The following is a 26,105-nucleotide window of genomic DNA, read 5'->3' on the forward strand; positions in this document are numbered from 1 at the left end:
AAAGGAAGCATTTGAAATTTTATTTCCTTATTATTTTAAAATGTTTATTTTGAGAGAGAGAGAGAGAGAGAGAGAGAGAGAGAGAGAACACATGTGTGCTTGCAATCACAAACCGTGATCATGACCTGAGCCGAAATCAAGAGTTGGATGCTTACCAACTGAGCCACCCACCTAGGAGCCCTAGCACTTGAGATTTTAAAAGTGAATCTAATTCAGGGATCTAAAAAGCTTCTTAGCAAAGTAATACTTTGCCAAGGGAAGGGAAGGAAAGCCAAGGGGGTACAGTATCTGTTAAATTCTTGTGAAATGAAATAGTACTATGTTTTTGAGGAACCAAAAACAGTGCAGATTGGCTGGAGAAGAATGGGTGCCATGATAGCGTGATGGCAGATTAGCCGATAGAGTGGATCTAGAATTTGAAGTATTTTTATATGCTATGCTACAGTTCAGGCTTCATTCTAAATCTGAGGATGACTCAAATATTTTAAGCAGGGAATAACAGAATCAGATCTGCCTTCTGAAGATCCCTCAGGCATCAGTGGTAGTGGAGGTAGGGGAAGAGTAGAGGTGTGAACATTTAAATTTAACACATGAATAAAGATGATGGAATAGATATGAAATAGATAAGTAATAAAAATGAAGGATGTTACTGAGAAAGGGATTGGATGTGAGAGTTGAGTGAAAGGAAGGTACTAGAACAACTGCTAGACCTCAGGTTTGAATATGCCACTTAACAAGATAGGTAATAGAAAAGAAACAGAATTGTTTGTTTTTGAAGGTGGGGAGGAAAATAGAAGGATTATAAATCTAGTCTTGAGCTTGAGGTACCAGTAGGAAGTACAAGTGCACACGTTCTTCTTTAGTTGAGGACAAAAATCAATCACAACTGCTCACACATGTTTCTTGGGAGACATATTTTGTAACTTTTTATGTGCTATCAGTACCCTCAAAAAGGAAGAGGAGTGAATAAGCAGGTTGTATGTTGGTCACTATAAAATGGAGAAATAGTACTTTAATAATATGGAAACATAGTTCTTAATAATATGTGACCTAAGACCCCAGTTCATATACAAATAAAACATGGCAACATGGGTTACAAGTCCAATGCTGTCCATTAAACTATAATAACAGTAAAGCAGACATGATAAAATAAGATGTACTATTTTTATCTTTTTGAAATTATACCTTGAGTGGTTGTGTGTATTCCACAGTGATAATTTTATTGGTAGTAGAGAAGAAAAAAAGTTAATGCCATCAATTTTATGTGCAATTTTCCTGCACAGCTTTAATTGTTAACATCTTTTCCTTATTATATCGTTAAATATTACTTTTGTCCTAATTTTCAGTCAAGAGGTTAGTAGCTATATTAACTTTCTTTGGAAGCTTATTAGCTCATTAAGAATGTTTCCTGTCAACCTAAGCACATAAAAACACACACTATGGTACTTAAAAGATTAAGCTTGTATATTATATTCTTCAAACATCGTTTCATAATCCAGGAAAACTTCAGCTGTTCATCTAGGATTTTACGTTGTATTCACGATGCGTTTATTTTCTATTTTCATCAAAAGATTCTGCTATGAATCCTGCTATTTGTAAACCCATTCATTCTAAAACATTGCATTTTTAGTCTAAGTCCCTTTCAAAGTTATCTTTCTCCCTCTACGCATCACCGTCAAGATCTAAAGTTTTTCACTATCCCTTCTCCCAAGAAAAAAATGCAAACATTCGTTCCTGCTCCTCCCCCCACCCCCACAACCCACCCCAGATAGGAAAGAAGAGGCGAGGCAAACTGGAACAAGTTGCGACGGGCGACCCAGAGCGCAGAATTAGTTAAATCGGGCTCGAAACGGAGACCGGGATCAGTCACCATGTCCAGAAGGATCTGGGCTATCTGCCAAAAGAGAACGTCCCCAAAGCCTCAGAAACTGACTGGTACTAAGAAACCAGAGAAAGAACGAGTGACAAGCACAGAAAGAGGCCCGACCCTCTGGGACATCCTGAAACACGCAAGGAATGCAAAAGCAACGTCAGGAATCCGGGACCGGCTGCGGCTGGCCAGAGCGCCCAGCCAGGTTAAAACCCAGCTCTGTAGGCAGGCATGCTGCTGAGACCCTTGGTTGGGGAAAGGCGCCCTGGGGGCTTGGTGACTGAGCGACGGAAATTGTTGGCAGCATGAGACCGGTTGGCTCCCAAAAGCGCGAGTGGCTCACGTTCCGGTACCCACACGGAGACACCCGGAGCAAGTCTGAGGGAGGGCCTAGGGGCGGGGCTAGAGTTCATACCCAGCCTCAAACGCCAACCCTTACTGAGTCTTCAGTACGCCTGCGTATGGTGAGGCCGCACTCTATTTGGCTGCTGGGCGTGCGGCGGCAGCGGCGTTCTCTACCCGGCATGCTGCGCGCTTGTGACGGCCCTACGTCTATCCCCTTCCCAACCCAGCCCCCTCTCCCCCTCCCGCCGCGGCCCCCCCCTTTCCCTAAAGTGAGTGAGTGAGACGGACAGATGGAGGAGGGACTGTAATGGCGGCGACCGGCAGCTCCCTACTCTGACCCACGGCAAGCATACAGCACCGACTCCCTCCTCGCTCCTCTCCCAGCCGGCCTCCGCCCCGCCGCCAGCGCGGGGCCACCCTCCCCGGCCCTTCCCCCAGCCGTCGGCTTCTCGCCCTGCGCCCCGGCCGGGGCCCCACACACAATGGACGAGCTTGCCGGAGGCGGTGGTAGCGGCCCGGGGATGGCGGCCCCTCCACGGCAGCAGCAGGGACCTGGGGGGAACATGAGCCTTTCGCCAGGGGGGAATGGAGCGGCGGGCGGCGGGGGTCCTCCAGCCGCCGAGGGAGCGGGTCCCGCGTCAGGCCCGGAGCTGTCCCGGCCGCAGCAATACACTATCCCAGGGATCCTGCACTACATCCAGCACGAGTGGGCTCGGTTCGAGATGGAGCGGGCGCACTGGGAGGTGGAGCGGGCCGAATTGCAGGTACCTCGCTGGGGCGGTGTGCGGGACGGCTGCGGCGGCAGGGTTCCCGGTCGGGGGGGGGGGTGGGGCCGGGACTCCCCTCCGTCCGAGCCCCTGGCCTTGGGAGGCCGATGGGAACCTACCTGTGCAGCTCGGGGGGGGGCGATACTCCTGCCTACGGTTCTGGCGACGGCTCTTCCGAGAGCCCCCCTCCCCCTTTCCCGCAGAAGCTTGTTCCCCAACCCTTCTTAGCTGCGCGGTGCGGGCTTCCTTGGGGCAGCCATTTTGACTTTTAGTATGGCGTCTGCGGGGGCTCCTCTGGAGGCGGCCTGCCGGGCCTCCGGGGCTTGGGACTAAACTCCTTTCTGTGGGATAGTCCGGCTTGGGGTTACTGGGCATTGAGGTGGTTTTTGATTGTGCCTGTTGAGATGGAGAACCCGAGGAAGGGGTTTGGGCTGGACATTTTATTACCTTTTTCCTCATCACCCGCCCCCCCCATCCTATTTGGCATTTTTGGCCCCCTCCCCCGGAGTTGGTACGCACTTGCCCCTTGACAGCCACGCTTCTTTCCAGGTCTTGCTGCATACTTGTGAAGTTTTCATTTCCTATCGCCAACTTTAGGTACCTTCTTACCTGGGATGCTGCTTTATTCACTTAGGTTCTCTTTTAGTTAGTTCTTCCTCAGTGACTGACTCATCTGTGCTTCCCTAAATTGAGTTTTTCTTTTTAGAGTACCCTTCAGCTGGCCTCCTCCTCCTCCATCCCCTTTATCCATAAAAAGCCAAACCAGAGTATCTCTGCTGTCTTTATGAAACGACTGAGAAAAGATTTAATACTAGCTTGAAGTAAAACGTACTTTCCCACGTTACTAACACAGGGGAAGCAAAGTTAAATATCCTCAGGACCCTTAATAATTGAGCCTTATTTGATCTTTTTAAGGTGAAACTTTGATAGGCTGGTTCACTTTTGGAAGATGTTGGTAGCTGAAGCGCTCATGTCTTGAATTTCAGAATGTCTATATCTTTTTAAGAGGATTGTTCAACTCTTGGGTATTTGTGTTTATTTTTAAATCCCTTTCCAGGGCAAATTTAGGCTTAGAAGAAAAAAGCATGCATCTAAATAGTGTCGCACCTGTTCTTCAGACTGGTATATATTTAGAATGTAAGCAGTAGTGTTGGCTGATATATACGTCATATATGTTGGTGAATAGTTAGGAAAATATAGTGTTTAAAGAAGGAAGATTGGATTAACTTAGAGTGTCTTCAAACAAATATATATTACTTTAATTTTGAGTTAGTAAACTTTTATTGGACTCTACAAAGTTGTTGAAGCTAAACTTTTAAAAAAGTAAGGATGTTGGGATGCTTGGGTGGCTCAGTTGGCTAAGCGTCTGACTTCGGCTCAGGTCAAGATCTTGCCATCTGTGAGTTTGAGCCCGAGCAGGGCTCTGTGCTGACAGCTCAGAGCCTGGAGCCTGCTTCGGATTCTGTGTCTCGCTCTCTCTGCGCTTCCAACGCGCGCTCTCTCTGTCTCTCTCTACTTCTCAAAAATAAACTTAAAAAACATTTTTTTACAGGGTAAGGATGTTTCGGGGTGCCGTGGGTGGCTTAGTCAGTTAAGTGTCAGACTCTTGATCTCAGGGCAGATCTCGATCTCAGGGTCATCAGTTGAAGCCCCACTTTGGGCTCCACAGCCTGGAACTTACTTGAAAAACAAAAAAAGCATTGGTGTTTATATTTCTTGACTCTTTATCAAGTCTTCAAAAAAATTAATTACAAGTTAATACCTGTTAGTCAATTCAGTGTTTTAAAATTGTGCTTTGATATACTTTTCGACTTTTAAAAGTATAGTTTTCAAAAAGCTTAGGTAAGAATTGTCTGTTGTTTCTTTAAACTTATGTATAATGTGGTCTAAAATGTCTGAGATTTATAGAGTTCTACTGATACACAACTTCTTACTGTACCATGTTGCAAAGAATATTTTTGTGAAGATAGTGAGACAGTTATTTTTTAAAATTGCATTTACAAATGCACAAGGCCTGGACTCACTAAATAATACCTCACCAGTCCCTGGATACAGTGTCTATGACCTTTGCACTATGGTATGAAAGCTTGTATTCCCCCGCCCTAGAGGGTGAGACGTTTATTTTGCCCTGTAAGTACCTTGAAATATTGGATTTTAACACTTTGCAAGTTAACAATGCATTTATAAGCTTCACTAATTTAAGTATCTGAAAAAATGTCTTATTTGTGTCTAAATTAATAAAATCTATACCTTAATGAGATCTATATTGTCTGCCTTAGCCCTTTCTTTCCCTTTTAGTTCTCTTTGCCAGTAATGGTAAAAAAAATTTTTTAATTTTTTTTAACATTTATTCATTATTGAGAGATAGAGACTGAGCACGAGCAGGGGAGGGGCAGAGAGAGGGGGAGACACAGAATCCGAAGCAGGTTCCAGGCTCCAGGCTGTCAGCACAGAGCCCGATGCGGGGCTCGAACTCACAAACCATGAGATTATGACCTGGGCTGAAGTTGGACGCCCAACCGACTGAGCCATCCAGGCACCTGTAAAAATCTTCTAAGATTCCTTTTCCTTGTTTGCTTTCCAGTTGATGTGCTATTGGCATATTAGTCCTGATAGAGCCATTGTAAGGTTTTTTTTGTTTATTTTGAACAAATTCTACAGTGTTTCTAGACTCTTGTTTCCAGGGATTTTCATTATTTCACAGAGATTCTTTTGGAATAAAATGTTCGTGATTATATTTGTATGATTTTGTTCTTCATATTTCTCTAAAATGTTTTATTGGGTTCCTTAGTTAATTGGGTTTCAGGTTTGCTTCTGGAATACTGAATTTACTTTAGATAACTTCAGTCTTGAATAGGATTGCTTGTGAGAAGCACATTTAAAAATGTATGTGTTGGGGTGCCTGGGTGCCTCAGTTGGTTTAGTGTCTGACTTCTGCTCAGGTCATGATCTCACGGTTCGTGAGTTTGAGCCCCGCATCCAACTCTCTGCTGTCAGCACCAAACCCGCTTCTGTACCCCGTCTCTTGCCTCTGTCTTTCTCTCTGTCCCCCCTCTCTTGCCTCTCTCTTTCTCTGTGTCTCAAAAATAAACATTTAAAAATGTATGTGTCAAGGATTGCCTGGCTGGCTCAGTCGGTAAAGCATGCAACTCTTGATCTCAGGGTTGTAAGTTCAAGCCCCACGTTCGATGTAGAGATTACTTAAAAACTAAAATCTTTTTTTCTTTTTTTCTTTTTTTTAAAATATTTTTACTATTTTTGAGACAGAGAGAGACAGGGCATGAGCCGGGGAGGGGCAGAGAGAGAAGGGCACACAGAATCCAAAGCAAGCTCCAGGCTCTGAGCTGTCAGCACAGAGCCCGACGCGGGGCTCGAACTTACGAACCGTGAGATCATGACCTGGGCCGAAGTCGGACACTTAACCAACTGAGCCACCCAGGTGCCCCAAAAACTAAAATCTTAAAAAAAAAAAAATGTGTCAAATAAAAAATTTATTAGAGTTTAGGTGAAGCATCACTGTATTTTGACTGTAAACTTAAACTTATTTTAAAGAATGATAATGTATAAGAAAGTTTAAATATCATTATTGTGTACAGCCTTGGGTCACTGTTGATGTATAGATGAAGTGACCAAAAAATGTTCAGTATTAGAACTATTCAATAACAAATATGACTAGGTTAAGGTATTCCCAGTTTTGATGTAAAATTTCAATATGAAATCATATTTTCCCTGGCTTTGGAAAGGATTTTAAATTGGAACTTTGCAGTACGGTTCTGTTCTCTGTAAAAAGTGCTTTGGGTAAAGGTCTGTCCTAGAAACTTGGAACTAAAGTAGAGGATCATGTCTTAACAGTGCTATTTTATTCTTGTGATATTAACTTACATGGGATTCAGGTAAAGCTTGAGTAGTAAGGCTCTAGGACGATGATTCCTAAGTGAGGGTGCTAATCAGAATCACTTGTAAAACTTTTAAAACTATTTAGGTCGCCACCTTATCTTCCAGACTTTTGGATTAATTTGTTCTAGGACTTGTAAAAGAGACCGTTTGGGGATTTTGGCAATTCATGTTATGGAAAAATTGTAACTGACATTTGATGAGCACTACAACCTTATGAGGTAGATATCATTCCTATTTTATAGGTGAGGTAAACTTAGGTGAAATAACTTTGCCAAGGTCACTCACCTATAAGGTATTGCAGCTGAGATTTGAACCTAGGTTTGTATGAATCCAAAGCCTGTTGTCTTATTACCACTTTTATAACCACTGTATTATGTTGTCTTAACATTTTTTTTCTTTAAAAAAAAAATTTTTTTTTAACGTTTATTTATTTTTGAGACAGAGAGAGACAGAGCATGAACAGGGGAGGGGCAGAGAGAGAGGGAGACACAGAATCTGAAACAGGCTCCAGGCTCTGAACTGTCAGACGCGGGGCTCGAACTCACAGACCGAAAGATCGTGACCTGAGCCGAAGTCGGCCGCTTAACCGACTGAGCCACCCAGGCGCCCCTACATTTTTTATAGAAAGGGAATCTGACTTGTAATTCTTTTTTTTTTTAATGTTTATTTATTTTTGAGAGACAGAGAGACAGCATGAGCGGGGGAGGGGCAGAGAGAGAGGGAGACACAGAATCCGAAGCAGGCTCCAGGTCTGAGCTGTCAGCACAGAGCCCGACGCAGGGCTTGAACTCACAAACCGCGAGATCACGACCTGAGTCAAAGCTGGACGCTTAACCGACTGAGCCACCCAGGCACCCCTGTAATTCTTTATCCACCATTATGTGGTACACATTGGTACATTTCAACATAGTTTTATTGAACCTCAATTGTGTGCCAGTTGTAGTTTATGTATGTTGCAAATGTGTCCCCCTGTTTTTCTCTGTAATGGTATGTAATATGTGTACTTATGTACATATGTACCAAATGCTTGTTAGCTATAAAAATATGACATAGATAATGCATAGAAAATGTAGTCCAGGAGTTCGTGTTCTAAAACTATTATGCAACAAATGTAAAAAAATTTTTTTTAAGTTTATTTATTTATTTTGAGAGAGGGAGAGAATCCCAAAGCAGGCTTTGTGCTGTCTGTCGGCACAGAGCCGGACATGGGGCTTGTTCTCACAAATTGTGAGATCATGACCTGAGCCTAAATCAAGAGTTGGATGGTTAATCTGAGCCACCCAGGAGTCCCAACAAATGTAAAACTTTTAATTAGTGTTTGTATTTGCACATCCTGGCCTACAGATTTGTCATAACTTGACAGATGTTGCCACTTAAAGACCTTCGTAGGTAATTTGCTTAAGTTGCTTACAACTTTTTTTTTTTTTTTTTTTTTTTTGAGAGGGAGAGGGTGGGAAAGAATAATCTTAAGCAGGCCCCCACACCCTTTGAAGGGCTCAGTCTCACAACCTCATGACCCTGAGATCATGACCTGAGTGGAAATCAAGAGTCAGACGCTTAACCTGCTGAGCCACCAAGGCTCCCTTATTTCATTATTATTAATCTATGAAATTACAAAAATATGAACAGTATGGTGGTTTTGTGTAAAGGCATTCCCTTTATTCTGAGAGTTTTAGGCTTCATAAATTCTCACTGTTAATGCAGTTCCCTATTTCAAATGATGGTGACAACAGAGGGAAAAAACTTTGATAGAATTAAGAGGACGCAACCTTATGTCATTTTCCCTGTTTTTGAAGTTCTTGCAAACAAAAACTCTAGGGACCACTAATCTAGAATTCTCTCTTCCTCTTTTTACCCCTCAACTCTGCTGTATAGTCGGCCCTTTTGCCTTACTCTCTCAAACCTGTCTGAACACCTTGTAGGACGTGGTTTTTTTTCTTTTGATGGTCAGCCTTCAAATTGCCAAATCATGTGGCCTTTTTACAGACTTGATGCACTTAATCAGCACTTTTTGCTCTTGACTATTTCTTCCTTAAAATCCTTTTCTTTGGCTTCCACTATGTAATTCTCTAGTTTCCCTTTTGTCCACTTAAAACTTTTCTTCATGTTACCTCTCCATTGTTCCCAGTTATTCCCTGGGACTCTTGTTCTCTTAGTATATTGGCTGTATGTTTCATTCGGAATCAAGATTTTCAGCTACTGCTTAGCTCTTACTATCTAACATCTTTTGGTTACTGTTTGCTGAGTGTTATTCCAGTGCTTCAGTATTAATTCCTTTAATCCTAAAACAACCCAGTGAGGTTGACACAGTTGATTTCTTTTGTTGTTGGGTTTGAGGGGGTCGTCGGGGGGGGGGGCACTAGAATATTGGGACGCAGAGGTTAATTAATGGGCCCGAGATCATGCAAGTAGCAGGCAGGCTGGACAGGCTGCCTTTACAAACAGTATTCTTACCACTACTAGATTTTTTTGGTTTGGTTTTCAAATGTCTCCTATTTGTAATTTCCTGTCTAACTTGTTACTTTAAAGTCAAAACTTTCAGGTGTGCCTGCATGGCCTGGGTCAGTTAAGCATCTGACTCTTGATTTCAGCACCTCAGGTCATGATTTCAGTTGGTGAGTTTGAGCCCGCATAGGGCTCCACTGTAACCGGGTAGAGCCTGCTTGGGATTGTCTGTCTGTCTGTCTCTCTCCCCCCCCCCCTTCCCGTCCCCCCCCCCCCCCCCCCCCCCCCCATCTCTCTCTCTCCCCCTTTCCTATGCATGCACATGCTCTCTCTCTCTCCCTCTCCCTCTCCCTCTCCCTCTCAAAATAAATAGACATTAAAAAAATAATAAATTTAATTATTCAGTTCATCTCAAATGCCTGCTTCTCCCTCCCCATACAACACACTTTTTACAACTTATTCTCCTTTTCCTCTGTTAACATTTATCACCATCCTTGTCATCATTGAGTCTTGAGTTTTATTGATTCTATCTAGTGTAATTATTCAGTGAATATATTTGAGTGTTATTTTGTGCTAGCCACAAAATGATGTATGAAATAAGGACCTTTCCCTCATGAAGCTTGTATTCCAGAAATAATAAAATGTGATAAACCAGAAACTTACAGGATGGTGAGACAATAAATGATGATGGGAAATCTATGTAGATAATGGACTTTCAGATAAACGGGTAACATTTACTGAGCAATTTCTATATGCCAAAAATTTAAATTCTTACCATGTTAGCTTATCTAATTGTCGTAAAGCCCCTAGAGGGTAAGAATACTTTTAGATCTGAAGTATGAGTACCTAACCATGGTATTTCAATTGGAAGGAAGTTCTAAAGCTGGAAGGAGCTTTGAAAGTGTGTTAACTGGATTGCAGTGATTCAAGGGCCTATCTAATATAGATTGTATTAATATGCTAAAAAAATTTTAATCTAGTAATTAATATTTTGGGATTTTAGTCTCTTGCATGTATAATGAAAGTTGTGAAGCCTCTTTTAGTTTAAAAAAAAAAAAAAGGACGGGTGAAAAATTTTGCATAGAATATCCCTGAAGCCTGATAACCACTCACCTGGGAAAATTATCCTGGTTTAATCTGTGATTTTCATTTCTTCACTTCACTGTCTTCCTTCAGGGTGTTCCTCCTGCCTGAATTCTCTGAAATCTATCAGTTTCCCTCCACCCATGCCCCTGTCTTAACAGTTTATTCTCTACATTGTAAATATGATTGTGTTGCATATACTTCATTTTTTTTATTATGGAAAGTTCTAAATATACACAAAAATAATATGGTACCTGTGATCTTCCACAGACTTGTCATTCATCTTAAACATGACCAGTCTTATTTTACTTATACTTGTATCCACTCCTCCCCATCCTAGAGTATTTCTAGTAAATCTCCGTCATATAATTGCATACATGAATATTTCAGTGTGTATCTAAAAGATAAGGACTTTAAAAGATAACTACACACCATTATTTGATTGGAACTCTCTCCATCTTTTTCTTGCCATTCTTTTTCTTTCTTTCTTTCCCTCTTTTTTCCTTTTTTTTTTTTTTTTTTTTTTTAAAGAAATCAGGTGTTTGGTCCTTATAAAGGTTCCCAGAGTCTGCATTTTGCTGAGTACTTCCCTATAGTATAGCTTAATATATTCTGTTCTGTTTGGATCTAGGGGCTTGACTGGAAATGGTTTATTTTCTTTCTGGGGAAGGGGAGGGAGAGGGTAAGACTACACTGTTGAGACTTAGTTATGTTTTATGTTAGCAGGCTGTTGTCAGTGCTTAGGAACATTCTCTCCGGAGGGCCACTCTTAGATTTTAAAAAAGTTGTTTAGAAATTGAGATGTAATTCATGTAACATAAAATTTACCCTTTATGGAATGTACATTTTGTGGATTTTAGTATATGTTATGTGGTATACACTATGTTGTGTAGTCGTCGTCATTGTTTTATTTCAGAATATTTTCATCATTCCACAAAGAAACTGCACCTATTAGCAGTTAGTCCCAATGCCCTTCCCCTCCCCCAGCAACCACTACTTTCTGTCTCTGTGAAAGAAATAATACTTTCCGTTTCTGTGGGTTTGCCTACTCTGGATATTGCATACTACCACTAATAGGATTCCATATCATACAATATTTGGCTTTTTGTGACTTTCACTTAAGACAATGTTTTCAAGGTTCATGTTGTGGCATGTAGCAGTACTTTTTTCCTTTTTATGGTTGGATAATACTCTGTTGTGTGGATATACCAAATTTTGTCCATCAGTTGGTGGACATTTGGGTGTTTCTACATTTTGGCTGTCATGAATAATGCTGCTGTTTCCATTTGTGCACAGGTTTTTGTGTAAACTTACGTTTACAACTCCTGGGTATATACTTAGGAGTGTCATTGCTGGCTCATGTTCAACTTTTTTGAGGAATTTTATGTTTAACTTTTTGAGGAACTACCAAACTATTTTCCAAAATGACTGCACCATTTTACTTTCCCACCAGCAATGCAGGAGGGTTCCACCCTTTTTTTTTTTTTTTAATCTTGAAATTTGTTTGTTTTAAGTAATCTTTACCCTAGGGTGGGGCTTGAACTCAAGAGCCACATGCTTTTCAGACTGATCCAGCCACGTGCCCCTTTTTTAACTTTGAAATGTATTTTTTTAATCATTTTTTTCTTTTTACAAAATGCTTTTTCCCTTGAGTTTATTTTCTTTTGATTTCAAATTGTGTTTTCTTCCTCTATCCTCTCTTTCTCATTCACTATTTCTTAGAGCAATTTTAGGTTTACAGCAAAATTTGGGGTGAAAATACACTTTTCAACCTCTTCCCCACCATCAATAGTCCCACTATTTTGGTATATTTGTTATAACCGGTGAACCACCATTGACCCATCATTATCATCCAGTCTATAGTTTATATTAAGGTTCACCCTTTGTATTGTATGTTCTTTGGTTTTTAACAAATGTATAATGACCTGTATCTACCTTTATAGTATACAAAATAGATTCACTGCCCTAAAAATACCATGTGTTCCACCTATTTCTTCTCTCTCCCCAAACCCTGGGTAGCTAGCTAGTGCTCTTTTACTGTCTTCCATAGTTTTGCTTTCTCCAGAATGTCAGTTCACTCAGCAATGTTCAAGATTCCTTCTTAAATGTCTTTTTGTGGCTTGATCTTTTTATTTAGTGCTGAATAATATTTCATTGTATATATGTACTGCACTTTATTTGTGCACCAATTTTTTTTAAAGATTTCATTTTTTAAAATTTAAATGTTTTTATTTTTGAGAGAGAGAGAGCATGCATAAGGTGGAGAGGGACATAGAAAGGGTGACCAAGAATCTGAAGTAGGCTCTTTGCTGATAGCAGAGATCTGGATGAGTGGCTCAAACTCATGAACTGTGAGATCATGACCTGAGCCAAAGTTGGATATTTAACCAACTGAGCCACCCAGGCACAATGAATATTTCATTTTTAAGTAATGAATATGAATTTTTAAGTAATGAAATGAATATTTCATTTTTAAGTAATTTCTCCACCCAAAGTGGGGCTCGAACTTGAAACCCTGAGAGCAAAGTCGCATGCTCCACTCTCTGAGCCAGCCAGTCACCCCTGTCCACTTATTGAAGGACCTTATTGCTGCTTCCAAGATTTGGCAATTATGAAGTGACATTCATGTAGAGGTTTTTGTGTGCACATAAGTTTTCAGGTTATGTAGGTAAATAACAGGGAGCTTACTTGCTGAATTATATGATAAAGGTATGTTTAGTTTTTTAAGAAACTGCCTAATAGTCTTTCAAAGTGACTATACCATTTTGCATTCCTACCAGCAATGAATGAGAAATCTTTTCTTTTTTTTAAGTTTATTTATTATGAGAGAGAGCTCACAGGAGTGGGGGAGGGAGAGAGAGAATCCCAAGCAGACTCTGCACTGTCAGCACAAAGCCTAACATGGGGCTCAAACTCAGGAAGCATGAACCATGAACTGTGAGATCATGAACTGAACCGAAATCAAAGAGTTGGATGCTTAACCAACTGAGGTGCCACTATGAATGAGAATTCTTGTTGTGCCACATCCTTGTCAGCATTTGATGTTGTCATGTTTTGGATTTTAGACATTCTAATAGGTGTGTAGTGGTATCTTGCTTTAATTTGCAGTTCCCTAATGACACAATGTTGAGCATCTTTTCATATGTTTTCTTTGCCATCTTTATATCTTCTTTGGTGAGGTGTCTTTTCAGATCTTTTGCCTATTTTTAAATTGTATTCTCTATTTTCTTCTCTCCTGTCATTTACTTTGGTTTTGGTTGGAATGATGTTGGGCGTTGTTTCTAGTCATTTATGAATAATTGTTCAGTAAACGGCAGCCACACTATTATTTAGAACATTTAGTATATATTTATTTTAAAAGGTTTTTTAGTGGTTTAGTGTAAAAGAATGACTAATTGTAATAGCACTTTGCCATTGGCTCAAGAGCTACCAAAGGTAATGATTAAATATACTTTATCTGGAGATACTTCTAAAGTCTCTAATTGTACAAGAGTTGGACCTATGGTGGCTCCCAAACCTAGTTAATGATCATAATCACTTGGGATGCTTTAAAAGCACAGATTCCTATATTCCATTCCTCGTCATTGTGATTAAGGAATCTGAGGTGGAATCTGGGTTTTTGAAATGTATACCTGGTAACTTTGATTATCAGCCAGATTTAGGAACCTGAATGATAAAAGGTTATTAATGATTGGGTATAGTCCATTTCTCCATCTGCTTTCTCTTCAAAATCCTCATTCCTTCTATTGGTATTAAATTTTTTTTTAATGTTTGTATATTAACATTAATGTTGAGAGAGACAGAGTGTGAGTGGGGATAGGGGTAGAGAGAAAGAGACACAGAATCCAAAGCAGGCTCCAGGCTCTGAGCTGTAAGCACAGAGGCCGATGCGGGCCTTGAACCCCACGGACTGTGAGATCATGACCTGAGCTGAAGTCAGACACTTAACCAACTGAGCCACCCAGATGCCCCTTAAATTTTTTTTTTAATGTTTATTTTTGAGAGAAAGAGAGACCAGGTGCAAGTTGGGGAGGGGCAGAGAGAGAGAGGGAGACACAGAATCCAAAGCAGGCTCCAGGCTCTGAGCTGTCAGCACAGAGCTACGCGGGGCTCGAACCCATGAACCGTGAGATCATGGACCTGAGCCAAAGTTGGGTGCTCAACCGACTGAGCCACCCAGGTGCCCCTCTCCTATTTGGTATTTTATAAACTTTAGCAATGTGTTTATTGCTCCCTTCTTTGCACTCAAAGTGACTTGCATGTGTATACTTACATTGTTGCACTTTTATTTTTTATTGTTAATATTTTACTTTTCTGCTTTCTAGTACATTGAAGCCACTCATTAACAGGAATTAATATTTGATTTGATTGAATTTGATTGAAACATACCATGGTGTTTGATTACATAGATGAAAACTTTACATGTCCATAAAAAGAACTATTAGTGATAATATCTGCTAACATTTAATCAGTTTTCTGTGTGTTGGGAATCATTCTAATTTTCATACCATGCCTAAATCATAGATACAGTTATTTCCATTTTAGAAGGAAACATGGGCAAGAGGTTAAATAACTTGCTCACCATAAAATAGTATGGGTAATGAAGTCAGAAGCTGACAAATTGCTTTTGAACAGTATGTTACACTGTTTTAAAAGTTGATACCAGTACTTGGTGTTCCTTGGGACCACCTAAGTGGTGAAGAATTGTAAGCAAATGACTAATGGATAGGCTCAGTGTGACAAGGTCTAAAAAGTATTGTAACTAGAGCAGTTATAATTGTGTAGTGAAATTTTGGATCACTTTCCGATAGAGTTTGTAAAAAAGATCTTTAAAATTCTTACTGAACAATTTCAAACTTTTTTTTTTGTTTTTGTTTTTGTTTTGTTTTTTAATAAGGAGTGGTTCAGAATTAAGTCTTGTACTTATCATAAGTCTGTCTACCCTTGGACACACATTAGTAACCACTTTTATTAGTACTATATGTATCCTTCCCATTTTCTTTATGCAAATAGACAAAAGCAAATATACACTACCCTATTTTTCACTTTTTGATTTAATATTTCTTGGAAATCATTCTATATTTTTTAGTAGAGAGTATTCTCACTTTTTTCTGACAGCTGCATAGTATTCTACTATGTGGACTAGCCAGTTGATTTAACTACAGTACTTTGCTGTTGCTGGATGTTTGTATTAAATTTTCCCATAGCATTTATAGCTATATTCTTCTTAAATGTGTGAGCAACCAGCATTGCTGCCTCAAAATAAATTCTATTGAATTACTTTTTATTTTTTTAGAGTTATTAGCACTTGTAAAATTAAAATTTTTTATTGCTTTGTTATTTCATGTTTGCATTTAAATCTGAATTTAAATTAGAAGTCATGAATATTTTAGCTTTGAAAACTGTTAACCAGAGGTTGGTTCATTTAAACTGTAAGTCTGTTACTGAAATCTTGAAGAATGGAGAAAGGCAAAACAAAGAAGATGATGAAATAGAAAAAATGGGGGTGGGGTAAATGGGAAGAGGATATAGGTAAATGATAGAGAAACAGTGGGTGAGTATAATAATATGCAACTAATAGTTGTCTCAGATAATAAAATAATTTTAGAGTGGCTTAGACTAACATTTGTTGGTTTTTTTCTAGAGCTTTAAAAAGTGGACTGGACTTCCTCCATAAGATTATATTTAAAAAGGGGGTGGGGATGGGATTGGAATTCTAGAAAATCAGTGCTTATGAATCTTTATGCTTCATGTATATCACTACATCCAGGTCATTTGCTTCCTAACCTTTAATGTAATTTATAATTTTAGACTTGTTTGCTTGTTTTCCCCCTTAAGATTGATTGTAAACTGAGAGGAAGAGTCTACTTTTTTTTTTTTAAACATATATATATAAATACCTAATGTGACAGTAAAGGACCTGGCACGTAATAGGTATTTGTTAAAATGAGTGAAGTTGGGGCACTTGGCTAGCTCAGTTAGTAGAGCATGCGACTCTTGATCTCAGGGTCTTGAGTTAGAGCCCCACGTTGAGTGTAGAGTTTACTTAAAACAAATTATAAATGAGTGAAGTTAAGCTGTTAGATATGAGAAGCTGAATGGTAATTTTTGTAGTATATAATAGGAGAAAAAGCCCACAAGATGGAAATAACATCTCAATAGTAAATTACTGTTCTTCCCTTGACCTCTCATTTGCTACCGGAATGAAACCAAGCTTTGTTTTTTTATTAATAAGGTATTCAAAATTATTTATTCCCTTCTTCCCCTCCTGGGAAATGGAGTATAAAAGAAATCACAACATAATTAAAATTAATCTCTGGGATTAATGTGAGGGTGGAGGTGGGGTCAAATTACTTTTTCCTTATAAAATGATAATGATTTTTATGAAGAATGTTTAATGACTACTCAATGCTTCTAATAAACTAAAAATAAGAGTTCCATATTATGTGCTAAATCAGCTTTATAAAGAATATGTTGAAAAATGTAGTACAAGTATTTAAGAAACCTTTATGATTTTGGGGTGATGGGATTATTGGCAACTTTTCTGTTTTCCTTATTTAAAAAAAAGACACAGCAAATATTGCAGAGTAGATATTTTCTTCTATTAAGATTGGTATTTCACGTATGGATTTTTTTTTTAAGTTTATTTATTTATTTTGAAAGAGATGTGGGAGGGGTGGAGATAAAGAGAATCCCAAGCAGGCCTCCGCACTGTCAGTGCAGAGCCCTGTGTGGGGCTCGAGCCCAGTAACCAAGCTGAAACCAAGAGTCAGACACTTTACCAACCGAACCACCCAGGTGCCCCAGAAATGGATTGTTTCTTTATATCTATATGGTTATTGTTGAAAAATACTTAATCATAAAACAGCAAGCTGAACTTACTAGTTTATTTTTTTTTTCCCTTAAAGTAAGCTGTATGCCCAATGTTGGGCTTGAACTCGCAACCCCAAGATCAAGAATCGCATGTTCTACCCACTGAGCCAACCAGGTGCCCCTGAACTTACTAGTATTTTTAATGAATTTATATTCTAGTTTATCTTTTCCCTATTCCTTTTTTTTACTGATTTCTTTAAAAACTGATAGATACCCTCTATTTCTTCTTAAGATTTTATTTTACGATTAAAATTTTTGTTTTGTGGCTGCATTTAGTTGCTTTTAATTTATTTTGTAATTTTTTGTGTTTTTAATATTTATTGTTGAACTAATAAATTTATATGAAAATCAAACTACCGGAATGTCAAAGATAGTGACTTTTTTGCTAATTTTACTTTTCTAGTAACAACACTGGTGTCTTTTTGGGTGTGTATCATTTCAGAACTTTTTTCTTTTCTTTTCTTTTTTTTTAAAGATTTTTAATCTCTACACCCAACATGGGGCTTAAACTTAACAACCCTGAGAACAAGAATCACATGTTTTACTTACTGAGCCTGCCAGGCATCTCCCCCAGAACTTTTTCTATACATACACAACAGTGATTCTTAACTGGGGTGGGGGGGGGGGCGCAATTTTGCTCCCATGGTATGTTTCGCAGTGTCTGGAGACATTTTTGGTTATCACAACCAGAGAGGGGGTGTTACTGACATCTAGTGGATACAGGTTAGGGATGTTGTTAAACATGCACAGGACAGTCCTCTATCCCCCCAAATAAAAAAAAATTATGTTGTCCATATGTCAATAATGCTGAAATTAGAAGAAACTGATGTACAGGTAACTGTATATGTGTGATTATATAGATCATCTCCATTCATCTCCAGTGCTTAGAAAAATGCCTGGTAGTGGTATTGTTGAGTGAGTATATTAGTTAAAAAAACCCTCAGACTATAATTTATCATAAATATTGTACCACCTCAATATGCATAAATCTCCCTAATTTTTAATAGTACAAAATGTATGAATATAAACACTGTCATTTCTCAATTTTGCTTAGAAACACATGAAATACTAGAATGCTTATGGCCAAAATAGTTTGTCCTCTCCCCATCCTGTCCTCTAGTCGAGCTTTCCAGAAACAATCACTGTCAACTGATATTTACTTATTCTTACATAGTAGAAATCTGAAACTACTGTCTCTGACAATATCTTACATTATCTTCTAACCTCTTGTAGAACAAGATTTATCACACCCCTTTTGTCTTCTTTCATTATTCAATATAGATAATAAAATTAGTTAAATCATTAGATTTTACATTATTACCCTGTAAATAATAGTGAATCAAGTGAATACTGTGAATACTTTCCCTTTTTTGTAAATTTTTTGTTTTTCTCAGAGTTATGTGCCTCTTTTTATTTAGTTTTCTGTGTATTTGTTGCTGTTTTTCCAAAAGATCTTAGAAAGCTGTAAGGGTTTTCAAATTCTTGGTTAAGAGTGCATCATACTATCTATCAGTTTTGCTGCTTGTATGGAGGGAGAGGAGTGGAGAGAACGGTCTATCCCATTGCTCTGATCTAGACTTTTTTTTTAATGTTTATTCATTTTTGAGAGAGAGATACAGAGTGCAAGAGGGAGAGGAGCAGAGAGAGAGACAGACAGAACCTGAAGCATGCTTCAGACTCTGAGCTGTCAGCACAGAGCCTGATATGGGGCTCAAACTCATGAATGCTGAGATCATGATCTGAACTAAAGTCTGACACCTAACTGACTGAGCCACCCAAGTGCCCCATAGACTTTTTCTTTCTCTCTCTTTTTTTTTTTAAATATTTATTTATTTTGAGAGAGAGAGAGAGAGAGAGAGAGCAAGAGAGCATGGGGGGGAGGGGCTGAGAGAGAGAAGGAGAGAGAGAATTCCAAGCAGGCTCCTTACTGTCAGTGCAGATGGGTTCCTGGGGGCTGGATCTCACCGAGCTGTGAGATCATGACCTGAGCTGAAATCAAGAGTCCATATGTGCTGATCCTGCTTCAGATTCTGTTTCCCTCTCTGTCTGCTCCCTGCCCCCCCCCCCCCCCCCCCCCCCCCCCCGCCCTTGATGTCTCTCTCTCTGAAAAATAAGTAAAACATTAAAAAATAATAATAATAAGGGGCAACTGGGTGGCTTAGTCAGTTAAGTGTCCAACTACTGCTTAGGTCACAATCTCATGGCTCGTGAGTTTGAGCCCCAAGTCAGGCTTTGTGCTGACAGCCTGGAGCCTGCTTTGGGTTCTATCTCCGTCTCTCTCTCTCTGTCCCTCTCCAGCTTGCACTCACACTCTTTCTCTCTCAAATATAAACATTAAAAGACATTTTGTAATTAAAAAAAAGTCAAGAGTGAGAAGCTTAAGGGCCTGAGCCCCCCAGGTTCCCCTGATTTAGACTTGTTATTAAAATTTGATACAGAGTGGGTATTCTGAAACTTCTGTGGGATGTTCTGTTTGTTTCAGAGTTGCTATTCTGAAACTTGTGTCCACTCTTCAGCAGTTGGGAATCCCAACCGCCACCACCCCCCCTTTTTTTTTTTTACTGGATCCCATTCCAGCTTTTTTCCTGGCTGAGTTCTTCATTTTGCTGAAATTGTTACCTGATTGATTCTTGAATAAAGTTACATAGGAGGTACATTTTAGCGACTTGTAACTTTTTAAAATGTCTATTCTAGTCTTACACTTGATTGGTAATTTGGCTCAAAGTAAATTTCCATCAACATTTGGAGTATATTTTCTTTGAACTTTCAGTATTGCTTTCACAGAATTTGGTGGATCTTATTCTGGATCTTTTTTAATGCATGGCTTGAATTTTTCTCTAGGTATCTTTGTTTTATCCTGGTGTTAATAAATTTCATGAAAGTGCATATTGTGTCAGGCACTGAACATATTCGAAGTCTTTTTCAATAGAGGGCACTGTAGGCATTTTTGTAGTTACTACTTTTGAGTTAGACTATATTATGCTTGTAGGGATTTGAGCACCCTGCCTCCGAGACACTAAATAAATACTAGTATAACCCAGTAGTTATTGGGACAACTAGAAATGTCCCCTGACATTTCAAACACCCCCCTATAGGGCAGCAGTACTAATCTTTTTTGAGAAGTGTTAATTTAATCCCAAGTCATTAGGGCACATGTTTTGTCGATTATGGACATGCTTGACTTAAAATTTTTCTTCTGTCTCGTGTTTTGTTTTGTTTTTTTTTTTCCTTTTGGTCTGTTTTCTGAGATATATTCTTCCAACTCTATTTTTCAGTCTACTGTCTTAAATTTTTATAAAGCATTTTCTTGGAGCACCTGGGTGGCTCAGTCCCTTAAACATCGAACTCTTGATTTCAGCTCATGTCATTATCTCCTGGTTCCTGAGATGGAGCCCAGCATTGGGCTCTGCCCTGACACCGTGGAGCCTGCTTGAGATTCTCTCTCTGCCTCTCCCCCACACATGCATGTAGGTGCTTTTTCTCTCACTCACTCTCTCTGTATGTTATACTTATATTATATTATATTATATTATATTATATTATATTAACAAAAAAATAAAAAACATTTTCTTGTTTGAACTTTTACAAGAATGGTATTCTGGTTTTTTTTAACGGATTTTTTTTCTGGCATAGTGGATTTTCTGTTTTGAAGCTTTCTTTACCTATTATTGATGGTTTCCTTCAAATTTCGTTTTTATTTTGCCTCCCCATCTTCAGTACATCATGCTTTCCTCAAATATTGGTGACCATTCACTGTCTATTCATGCTTAAGAGTGAGATACTATAAGGCTAGATGGTAACTATGAGATTTTTTTTTTGTCCCTTTTCTTAAAACTTATTTTTATTTCCATTCTTCAGAAAGGCCTACCTAATATTTGTTTTTAAAACTCAACGACAGTGACTTTTAATTTGCTTTAGCCTTATGATAGGTTTGTTTTCTTAAATCTTTAGTTACTTATAATTGGTTCTCTGAGCTTATTCTCTGACTTTTCCAGATAACTTCTTTGCAGACTTCTAATGGTCTCAAATGTCCATCATTGTGATTTTGAAATTTTAACTATATGGAAGTAGAATTTATCATTCTTGCGCTACATTTTGTTTTGAGCCTACTTGCAGGATAATATTCTGTCTCTGTTGTACTTTTTTAGAGTCTGTTTTTCTTCAAGTCTTCTATTCTTTCTGGAATTATGTTTTTTTTATATCCTATATCTTCCATTAGTAGATGGTCACTTTCTCCCTAGGTTTTTATTATTTCCACTTTACCAGTCTTATGTAAACTTAAGTCCTTGACTGTCCTTTAGTTATTCTTTAGCCATATACTCCCATCTTTCTGGTTAGTAGGGTCTTTGTGTTCTACACTGTTTTCACAGTTTCTGGTGTCCTTAAATCCTAGTTTTTGCAAACCAAGTTCAATTTCATTTTTAAAGTTCCCTTCTCAAAGGCAGTGAATACCTCAAACCTTTAGCTTCTGTTGTGCTATCTGGTATAAACAAACATGGCATGTAGTACAGATGATTTAAATTCAGTTTCTAAAGAAAGTGTTTTTTTTCTTTAAAAGTAACTATGTCATTTTTATTGTCCTTTAATACATAATATACTATAATTGATTTTCCCCTCTGTTTATAAAATTGTAAGATACATATACAGAACTTACCATCTTAACCATTTTTAAGTATACACTTCAATATTGGGCAACCATTACCACAATCCATGTCCAGAACTCTTTTCATCTTGCAAAACTGAAACCCTATACACGTTAAATGATAACTACCCATTCCCTGCAGTCCTTGGTAACTACCTTTATACTATCTCAAGGAATTTGACTACCCTAGGTACCTCATGTAACTGGAATAATTCATTATTGTCTCTTTCATGACTGCTTTATTTTACTTATCATTATGTCCTCAAGGTTCACCCATGTAACATATGTCAAAATTACCTTCTTTTTTAAGGCTGAATAATATATTCCATTGTATACATATACCACAGTTTGCTTATCCATTTATCTGTTGATGGATACTTGGGTTGCTTATACCTTTTAGCTATTATGAATGATGCTGCTAAAACATGAGTGTACAAATATGTCTTCAAGACTCAGCTTTCACTTCTTTTGGTATAATTGACTCTTACTTGATAATAAAATTGATAAATTCAATACTTACAGGTAATACTTTTTTCCATCTAATGTTCTTTTCAAAATCTGAATTCAAGGCATTTACGTATTTTTATTGATTTTTTTAAAAGTTCGAACTTTTTTTTTTAAGTTGTAAGACTGGCAGATTTACATGAAATCATGTGACTGCTGATTTAGACAACAGTGCCTAAATCAAACCTATCAGAATTTGAATCTGATATAGAAATTTTCAGCAGAAGCATGCCAGGCAGCTAGTTACTGTCTGTAAATTTTCAGTTGTTCCACCTTCCCCTCTAACTCAGCAGATGTCTTTATCTCCTACTTAACAGAGAAAATAGAAACCCATCAGATGGGGAGTTGTTTATATTCCTGCTACCAAATCTACAAATTGTAGATGTGCGCTTAGGCTGCTCTTAAAATGGGAGACATTTCTTAAAAGGCTGATCTCTACCGATTGTTCATTTGTTTATTCAGTCATTGGCTATTTACTAAGCACCTACTCAATAGGTGTGTGTCTGGGTTTAAAGCTATAAACAAAACAAAATAAAAATTAAAAATAAAAATAATAAAATATAAAATAAAGTTTTTGTCCTCTTGAAGCTTTGATTCTGTTGCGTAGAGAAAGTAAAGGTTGTCATGCGGTGGTAAGTGCTGTAGAGGGAGATAAAGCAGAGAAGTGTGATTTACTTATTAAGGAATGGATTTGTGTGTAAGAGATTACTACTTAAACAGGGAAAAACCTCACTGCTGAACCTTAGATATCTTTTGTTCCTCTCTTCTTTTAGTATTGTCTACTTTTCTGTAAGGTATTTTTTGGTGTACCATATTTATTTATTTTTTGTACCATTTTAATTTGTTCTTTTACGTGGTTTTTTTTTTTTTTTATTTTTTTTTTTCAACTTTTTTTTTTTTTTTTTGGGCAAAGGAGAGACGAGCATGAAAGGGGGAGGGGCAGAGAGAGAGGGAGACACAGAATCGGAAACAGGCTCCAGGCTCCGAGCCATCAGCCCAGAGCCTGACGCGGGGCTCGAACTCACAGACCGCGAGATCGTGACCTGGCTGAAGTTGGACGCTTAACCGACTGCGCCACCCAGGCGCCCCTTTTACGTGGTTTTTTGAGTTACTTTGTGAGTGGTTCGACTGAGGATTACAGTTCACATTTTATCAGGTTTGGATTAATGCTGATTTAATTTACAGTAACAGACAAAAGCTTTGCTCCTATGAAGCTCCATTCCTTTCCGCCTCCCTTGTGTTACTATTATCATACAAATTACATCATTTTCTATTGTATACTACCAACATGTTTCTAATTATTTGCCAGATGTGGTCATCTTGTAAATCAGATATGAGGAAAAAAAGTTACAAACAAAAATATAAGGTCTCTTACAGTTACCTGAAAAGTTACCTGTACTGATGCTCTGTATTTTCCATATGGATTTCAATTACCAGTTACTGTCTTCTCATCTAAGCCTGAGGGGCTCCTTTTAGTATGTATTTTTAGGGCATGTCTACTAACAACAAGCTTTCTTAGTTTTTTTGTTTTGTTTTGTTTTTTAATCAGGAATGTCATAATTCCTCCTTCGTTTTTAAATAATTGGATGTAGAATTCTTGGCTGTCACTTTCTTTCACCACTTGAAATATATTGTCCCACTGCCTGCATGGTTTCTCTGAGTAATCAACTGTTAATCTTGGGAGGATCCTTTGTTGATGAGTTGCTTCTTTCTTGATGTTTTCAAGATAATCCCTTTCTCATGGCTATTGACAATTTGATTATGATGTTGTGTTCGTATGGATCTCTTTGAGTTTATGCTACTTGAAATTCATTGAGCTTCTTGGATGTGTATATTCATGGTTTTTTAAGAATCACATTGGGAAGTTTGGGGTTGTTATTTAAGTATTCTGTTCTTTTTTCTCTCATCTCCCTATTACGCATACATTGATATGTTTAATGGCATCCCACAGGTTTCTAAGGCTCTGTTCATCTTTTTTTTTCAGACTGGCTAATCTCAGTTGAACTGCCTGAAGTTTGCTGATTCTTCTGCCTGCTTATATAATATACTGTTGAGCCCCTCTATTGAATTTTTCATTTTACTCTATTTCTCAAATCTGTAATTTGTTTTTTTTTTAATGTTTATTTGTTTATTTATTTTGGCGGGGGCAGAGAGAGAGAAGGGGGGGGGAGAGAGAGAGAGAGAGAGAGAGAGAAAGAATCTTAAGCAGGTTCTGCACTCAGTGCAGAGCCTGATGTGGGGCTCGAACCCACAAACTGTGAGATCATGACCCGAGCCGAAATCAAGAGTCAGATGCTTAACCAGCTGAACCTCCCATTTGCCCCTCTGTTTTTTTTTTTTTTTTTTTTTAATAATTTTTGTCTGTTAATATTCTCAATTTGGTGAAACATCATTTTCATATTCTCCTTTAGTTCTTTAGATATGGTTTCCTTTAGTTTTAAAATTTTAAAAAGTTGATTTAAGGGGAGCCTGGGTGGTTCATTCGGTTAAGTGTCCATCTTTGGTTCAGGTCATGGTGTTGCTGTTCATGGGTTCAAGCCATGTCAGCTGTGCTGCCAGCTCAGAGCCTGGAGCCTACTTCAGATCCTATGTCCCCTTCTCTCTCTGCTCCTCCCCTGCTAGCGCTCTCTCTCTTTCTCAAAAATAAATCAACATTAAAAAAATTTTAAATAAAATAAAATAGTTGATTTAAAATCTTAGGCTAGTAAGTTCAGTGTCTGCTCTTCCTTAGGGATAATTTATATTGACTGCTCCCTCTTCACCCCACCCCTCTGGATAATTTACTGCTACTCTTTTTTGTTGAGTGACTTTTGGAACTAATGCCATAAAGTCTGTATTTTTTTGTTGTATATGGTTACTGAAGTCTCTTATCAATAAGCTAATGAGTAGGCAGAAATTTCCTTGGATGCCTGGAACCTGTAAGTCTTTCAGTCTTTGCTAAGGGGCTCTGTGTGTATACTGGGACATGCCTTGGGACTCAGCCAGGCAGTTTACACCTCTGTGCTAGCTTTCTTTTTCTGCTTGTACGAAGTGTAAAGTTAAGGACCACAGGTTGACAGTTGCCTCTGATTGTTTTTGACCAAAGGCACCCAGAGAAAAGGCTATCTAGACTGGATGAGCTGAGTCTGGTCAAATAAAGACAGCTTTGCTACAGTAGAGTCTTCCAGTGTAGTCACCCAGGTGCCCCAAAACCTATTTTAATTAATTTATTTTTGTTTATTTATATTTACTTATTTATTTAGTTATTTATTTTTAATGACCATTTTAACCTTTTTTTTTTTTTTTTTTTAGTTTATTTATTTATTTTGAGAGAGAGAGATGGGGAGAGGGAGAAGAGAATCCCAAGCAGGCTCTGTACCTGCGGCACAAAGCCCATTGTGGGGCTCAAACTCACAAACTGAGATCATGACCTGAGCTAAGATCAAGAGTTGGATGCTCAACCAACTGAGCCACCCAGGTGCTCAGACTGCTATTTAGTTGAGTGTAGGTATTTGTGATGTCATGTTCTACCTAGTAAGATCCATGTGATAAAACCAGTAATTACTGAATGCCTGTTTTGTGTCAGGTACTACTTACAGTTTACACACTTTCTAATGGGGAATAATATAAATGTGTATAAAACTAAATATGATGAATTGTGCTGAGTACCAATAGAAGTTTTCCTGAGTGAGTCCTTAAC

General features: G+C 38.4%; 1 protein-coding gene across 5 annotated transcripts in view; it reads left to right on the top strand.

The window, feature by feature from the left end:
- The first annotated feature begins 2,513 nt into the window (after nucleotides 1-2,513).
- The window catches only part of STRN3 (striatin 3), a 105,080-nt gene continuing 81,488 nt past the window's right edge, over nucleotides 2,514-26,105 (top strand). Inside the window, exon 1 of one of the 5 annotated variants that reach the window (XM_049612949.1) lies at nucleotides 2,514-2,979. In XM_049612949.1, coding sequence (XP_049468906.1) covers nucleotides 2,698-2,979 — 282 coding nt within the window. In that variant the 5' untranslated portion in view covers nucleotides 2,514-2,697. Of the gene's footprint in view, nucleotides 2,980-16,297; nucleotides 17,396-26,105 lie in introns of those variants that run through there. The other 4 variants (XM_049612944.1, XM_049612945.1, XM_049612946.1 and 1 more) reach the window with 4 other exon arrangements.

The sequence above is a fragment of the Panthera uncia genome (assembly GCF_023721935.1).
Source record: "Panthera uncia isolate 11264 chromosome B3 unlocalized genomic scaffold, Puncia_PCG_1.0 HiC_scaffold_1, whole genome shotgun sequence".
Classification (NCBI taxonomy): domain Eukaryota; kingdom Metazoa; phylum Chordata; class Mammalia; order Carnivora; family Felidae; genus Panthera; species Panthera uncia.